General features: G+C 63.2%; 1 protein-coding gene across 5 annotated transcripts in view; it reads left to right on the top strand.

Moving 5' to 3' along the window:
* Window positions 1-5,889, top strand: part of LOC113207452 (klaroid protein) — a 20,553-nt gene that overhangs the window by 8,632 nt on the left and 6,032 nt on the right. For 2 of the 5 annotated variants that reach the window (XM_052268332.1, XM_052268331.1), the window contains exon 4: window positions 5,701-5,831. In XM_052268332.1, the coding sequence (XP_052124292.1) occupies window positions 5,701-5,831 (131 nt within the window). Of the gene's footprint in view, window positions 1-3,966; window positions 4,101-4,491; window positions 5,267-5,700; window positions 5,832-5,889 lie in introns of those variants that run through there. The other 3 variants (XM_026424030.2, XM_052268333.1, XM_026424028.2) reach the window with 3 other exon arrangements.

A 5,889-nucleotide genomic window follows, 5' to 3' on the forward strand; every position in this document is an offset into this window, starting at 1 on the left:
CGTGGGCCCGCGGGGGGACGCGCTCAGCTGGGCGTTTAGCTCTGTGGTCCCGTACCGGCAGGACCTGCCCGCTGTGATGGACGGCGGTGAAATGATGGGGGCAAGCCGCCCGGCCAGGCCAGACTTTGTTCCGTCGCGGGTCATAATTTGAATTTGAATCCGCTCCCGGGGGCTCCCGATCCGATGAAGCCGGTTGTATTTTTTTAATCAAATTCTTTGGGTATGAAGGAAGACGGGTCCAGTTAGATTGCCGGCAAGAGGCAGGCAGTGTGAGGGGCAGAGCAGAGTCGTGGGACGACCACGAGCAGTCACTTCTGTTGACGGGTCTCTGCCTGCGGTTGTTTCTGGAAAAGCTCGCGAGCACCGAGCGCTTGACTCTCGTGACCGTGTCATTCCCATCAACGTTTCGCTTCGCATCATACCTACCTCTCGGCACCGAAAATAAATCATAGATTGACTGCCTCTCGTCTCACTGCCATTGCTGCGGTTGGCGCCGCCACCGTGTGATCCTGGAGGGGAAGGGGGAGAGTCCCGGAACACATGAATGCAGCGCTCCGTCATCTCGCGTGAGCGAGAGGAGGCTGAGCTGCAGCAGGAGCAGGATAATACACTGCATCTCAACGCAACAAAAAACGAACAGCGGCGGCGGCGCTCCAGAGAGGAGCAGTGCGAAGCGCAGCCAGTGGCACCGTGCGCGAGGAGAAAAGGGAAGAGAGGGGAGTTATGTGCAGAGCTGAGCGCGTCCGTCCTGGAGAGTGCAAGCGACCAGCCTCCGCTCTGGAGAACGGCGAAGTGGAAAGGCGTGCCTGTCGGCCGGCCGGCTGGCCACCTGGGCGTCTAGCCCGGCCCCGGCCCGGTAAATACTTGGCGCAAATTGCTTGAAGTTTCTCAGCCATGCCCCCCCCCCCCCCCAAGCGTGCGGAGGGTGTAGCTGCGTCCAGATAGACGTGGGTGTCTTGGGTGCCCGGGCCGCGCTGGGGTGTCTGCGTCAGCTAGTATGAGAAACACTGACATTCGGACCTATTCTGACCCACACAGCCATCATGGCGCACTATTTTTTTACATACTTTACTAGTAGACGCCAAGCCCCTAGACACATTGGATACCCACGTATTTGGACGCAGCTGAAGCCCTCGCGCGGGCGTCGACTCGCCTCGCCCCGCTGCTGGCGCAACACGCCATTCGCCTGATTTATGCAGGGAAGTCCCCGCCGGCAGCCGGAGGGCCTCGCAGGCGCGCGGCTAGGACAAACAGACTCCGGATTTGGAGGTTTCCCCGGCGGCGGCGTATGCGTCCGGGCCGTCCGGGCTGAGGAGGTGCTTAACATGCACATCAGACTCGGGGGCGTGGCGGGGGAGGGGGCCGGCGGGGTAGAAGACAAGGTTGTTGTGCGCCTCGAGGGCCCGGGTGGCAGCAGCAGCCTATAAGCACAGGCCCGCGGGCAGCACAACGCGTACTGTAGCGGTGTAGCGGTGTGTTTAGCCAGGGCAGTGGCTAGGGAGTGTGGTTGGTGCAAGATCGCCTCTCCCGACCTGCATCTCCTTCGCGCACTCCTGCCAACTCCGTCAAGGGGCGTTCTCTGCCGCACCCCGAGGCTGCTGCTGTTGTTGCTGCTGCTGCTGCTGCTCTGCTTAGACGGCAGAGTTTGCAATCGGTCGGGTAGAGAATCTGCGCTCACCCGACGCTCGCAGCGTAAGAGTGAGACAGCACTCAGAAGCCAGCAGCTGTCTCTGTCTCTCACGTCACACTCGGCGTCCGTCGATGAAGACGAGTCTGGCTCGCTCGGCACGCCCAGCCACACTAGGCGTCACCTGTCCCCGCAACCTCACCTCTCGCCCTACTGGTCCAGCCGAGCGGGGGTCTGCGTGCGAAGAGCGTGCGGAAGCTCGGCTAAGGGTCGGTGATTCGGAGGCTGCCCGGCTTACCCGACTTGCCCGACAGAGTCTCCGTCGGGCCGGGTCGGGTCGGGTACAGACGCCGGCGAGCATCGGGTAAGCGAAAAGACGTTTAACCGACCGATTGCAAACTCTATTAGACGGGCGCGGTCGCGAAGGACGAGATGATGCTGCGCCGGGACGAGGCGTCACCACCAAACAGGCGGAACTAGAACAGTCCCGGAACGGATTCCCTTCCCAGCCCCACCCACCACCGCTCGATCCCGGCGACCGCGAGCGACAACAGATTTGCATTTTATAGGAAAAAGTGTCTGCCGACGGCGGCGGCTATTTTCTTTTCTTTTTCTTCTGCGCCCACGCGATCGCCCCGTGCCGTGCCGTGCGGGCTGCGATTTACCTCACGATCCCGCGTGATCCGGGTGTTTTCTAATGCAAATCCAATCAGTCCCTGATTGGTGCGTCGTGGCGTGGCGTGGCCGGGGCTGGCCGTTAGCAGCAGCCTCAGAGTGGGTCGGCCCGGCAACCTGAGAGTGAGCCGCGGTTGTTGGGGTGGGGAGGGGGGGGGGCAGCGGATGAGTTTATCGGGGTCAGAAGAACGCTTTTGTTCGCCGCCCCTCAGCCTGCGGAGCCCGGGGTAGGCCGCCCGCCGCAGCCGTGGGTAGGCCGCCCGCCGCAGCCGTGGGTAGGCCGCCCGCCCTGCCGCCGTGCGCGGCGTGCTGGGATGTTGCCTACCTCCCCGGCGCTCCGCTCCCGCGACAGACAGGATGCGGACGAGACGTGCGCGCGCGGGCCGGGCCGGGCAGGTGAATGACGCGTTGTGCAGCGTTGCCAACTGCACACGCGGTCCAAATGGTCTTCCCCGCCCGCCCGCCGCCGTCTCCTGCGGCCATGCGCCGCGCGCGCCCCGCCGAAGTATGGCCTGGGAAAATTGCGTAGCGCGATCGGTTTGGCAACAGAGTCGGTCGGAGTAAAATCGGAAATCGGCCCCACGACGCCGCCGACGCCCTCCTTGCAAGATCGGCGCGGTGCGGGCCGTGGAGCATGTGATGCACGTGTCCTCGCGTTGGTCTCGCGACCCTGCGCCGCGCCGGGAGAAAGTGAGGGGGGAGGGGAGGGGTTGGCGGGGGAACGCGCCGCCCTGCACTGCTCTGCACTGCACCGGGGCCGGGGGAGGGTGGTGGAGGGGAGGCGCGGGTGGGCGCGGTGCCGCCGCTGGCTGACGCGCGCCTTTAGTATTGCGGCGATGTGTCTCGCAACCTTGCAGCCTTCTCTATTTTCTATCCGTTTTGCTGTGGTGATGCATATCGCGCGCGCGCCTGTCATTCACTTGCATATCTCTGCTCTGACAGACAGCCAAAGGCCAGGTGTGTGTGGAAAGGGGGGAAAAAGTGGGGGAAGCGCCAAAAAAACTTATAAAAAAATGAGGCCGCGAGTGGGGGGCGCCACTACTGCTGCAGCTGCTGCTAGAGAGGATTGCCCTCTAAATTTAGAGGGAATCCCGTCCTGGACCCACCACATGCGCCTGCCGAACGCCGGGCGGTGTTGGTGGTGTTTACCTCAGAGCGGCCTGGCGTGGCGTGGCGCGGGGTGGCTTGGTGGCACCACCGAGGGGGTTGTCGGCGGGCAGGTGGCCTGGCCACGCGCCGCGGCCGCCACGCCCACCGCGCCCCGGTCCTACCCCATCTGCGGCGGGACGAGGGCCAGGAGGACGGCTCTAGGCTTGTACGGCGCCGGGACGGCGGCTTGGCTTGGCGGCCGCGAGTCACGGACGTCACACGACGGCGTCGGGCGCACGTTGCCGTCGTGCCAATAATTATCGCCCGAGGGGGGCTCGGCGGGCTCGGCGGCGTGGTGTCGGCAGCCGGCGCGCGTTATTCGCACGCCGAGGTCGGCAGCCGGTGGTCCGACACGGCCGCCAGTCGCTCTCGCGCCGCTGTCTGTGGTGCTCGCCGCGCCTCCTCACTCGTCACTGCCCCCAGAGACACGGCAACACCACGCTGACGGACGTCTTTTTATTATTTTTCGGCTGAACCAGCGGGATTGTTTTGTCGCAACGCTGCAGCCTGACCAGCGCGCCGACCGCGGCCCCGGGGGGCCGCACGGCACCGAGTGGCGGCCGCCGGCGCTCGCGCCCAGCCCAGGACGGCGACGACGCGACCCTCTCCTGGCGTTCGCGTCCACGTCCACCCCGCTCAGCCCGCGGCAGTAAGCTGTCAACCTGTCATGTCGACGAGTTTGGGAGGGGCGGGGGCGGCGCGCCCGGGCCATCAGTCAGGTCTGATCTCGCGTGTCGCGTCGCTGTCGTCTGCTACGCGCCGCTGACGACGACGCCGGGCCGCTGTTGTCGTCTGCTATCATGTCTTCTGCTAGGCGAGGCGGTCCTCGTCGATTGCCTGCTTGTCATCTCTGGGCGTCGCGGCGCGTTCGGCCCTGGCACCGGCTGGCGCACCTCACGCCCCCCCCCCCCCCCCGCTCGTCTTTACGGCCCGTCATTAGGTGTTTTTGTTGTCGAAAGTGGGGCGGCTCACTCGCACATGCCTGCGAGGCGAGTGCCCCGCCCTGCCCCGCTCTGCCCCGCCCCGCCCCTTGGGTGTCTTCTTCTCTTGGCCGCCCGGCCCAGCCCCGGCTCGCTTGGTCTTGCTTCTTGCTCCGGTGCTTGACGGAGCCCGTCCCCTCGCCTCACACCATTGATCGACTTTCTTGGTTCGCGTACTCGCGTGTTGCACAGCGGCCCACCGGTGTCACTTGCAGCCTCTCGCTGACACATTGAGTGAGTCCACGGAGTAAAAGCAGACAGTACATACTTTTACTTCGAGGTGAGCTGGCGAGGCGAGCACCAACTGTGCACCCCGTCGGCATCGCACTGCTCACAGCGCTCATCGCGCTCGTAGACTGCGACTGCGTGCGGCGCGAGTTGAGGAAAGCCATCGTTCGAGGTTCGCGCGCACAGCCGCGCAGCGCCGCCACCGCCCCTCGCCTCGCGCGGTCTAAATTCGTCTCCTTTTGCCGCCGTTTTCCCGCGGCTGGTGCGATTGGGACCGAGCCGGTCGCGGCGTGGCGAGGCGTGGCGTGGCTGAGCGCGTATGGCTTCTGATGGCTTCAGCCCGCGCCTCGTCTCCTCGCGCGCCAAACCTTGGCCCCTGCGCGGGCGGCCGCGGCCCAGTGCCAGTGCCACTGTCCGTCCGGGCTGCGACCAGCATGGTGCCTTCGACGATCACGACGCCGCTCAGGAGGTCGCCGCGGCGGACCCTCGCCAGGAGGGAGGCTCAGTCTCCCAGTGAGGATCGCGACGACGGCCCCGGACACACCCCTTACCCGACAGGGCGGCCGCTTGTGCCGCCCTCGCCCTCACCCTCGCCGATGGACCGCCAGTAAGCTCTCGTCAGGATCGGGAGGGAACTCTAAAGCTAAAAGCGCAACGCCCGTCCTTAGACTGCCACTGGAGAGTGGGAGGGAGAGGGCACTGACTTGCGCCGCGCTCTGACCCTCTTCCCGCCACTTTGGCGCGGCTTGAATGATGCTCGGTGGAGAAGGGGTAGGTCATTGGTCACGGAGGGCAGGGCACCTACCTCCTCTCTCCCCCGTGTTCAAAGTGCAGTACCTGCAAAACTATCTGGAAGACACATTAAATTTTTTATACACAAGTGTATCAGGGGAAAAATATTGATTACTTGAATTTGTTTGAAAGTGAATATATTGTTGACCTGGCAGTAGTTTTATTTTCGTCAATGACATTGCTTTGCCTCTTTTCTTATGTCACATTAATAGCGTTTAGTTGCATGCTGTTGTTTTTTGTTTTTTGCAGTGTTTTCCCCAAAACGGACTATTCCTATTCTCGAATGTCAAGTTTCCACCGTGAGATCTCACCTGGGGTGCCGACATTGCCAAATATGTCACGACCTGGTCTCCATACTGAAATTCATCACCAAAACATAGGTAAATTGCTTTAGCTTGTTGTAGTTTATGCCATAAATTAGAATAATGTACATACTTT

This window comes from Frankliniella occidentalis, unplaced genomic scaffold (genome assembly GCF_000697945.3).
Source record: "Frankliniella occidentalis isolate FOCC.00 unplaced genomic scaffold, Focc_3.1 Scaffold67, whole genome shotgun sequence".
Lineage (NCBI taxonomy): Eukaryota > Metazoa > Arthropoda > Insecta > Thysanoptera > Thripidae > Frankliniella > Frankliniella occidentalis.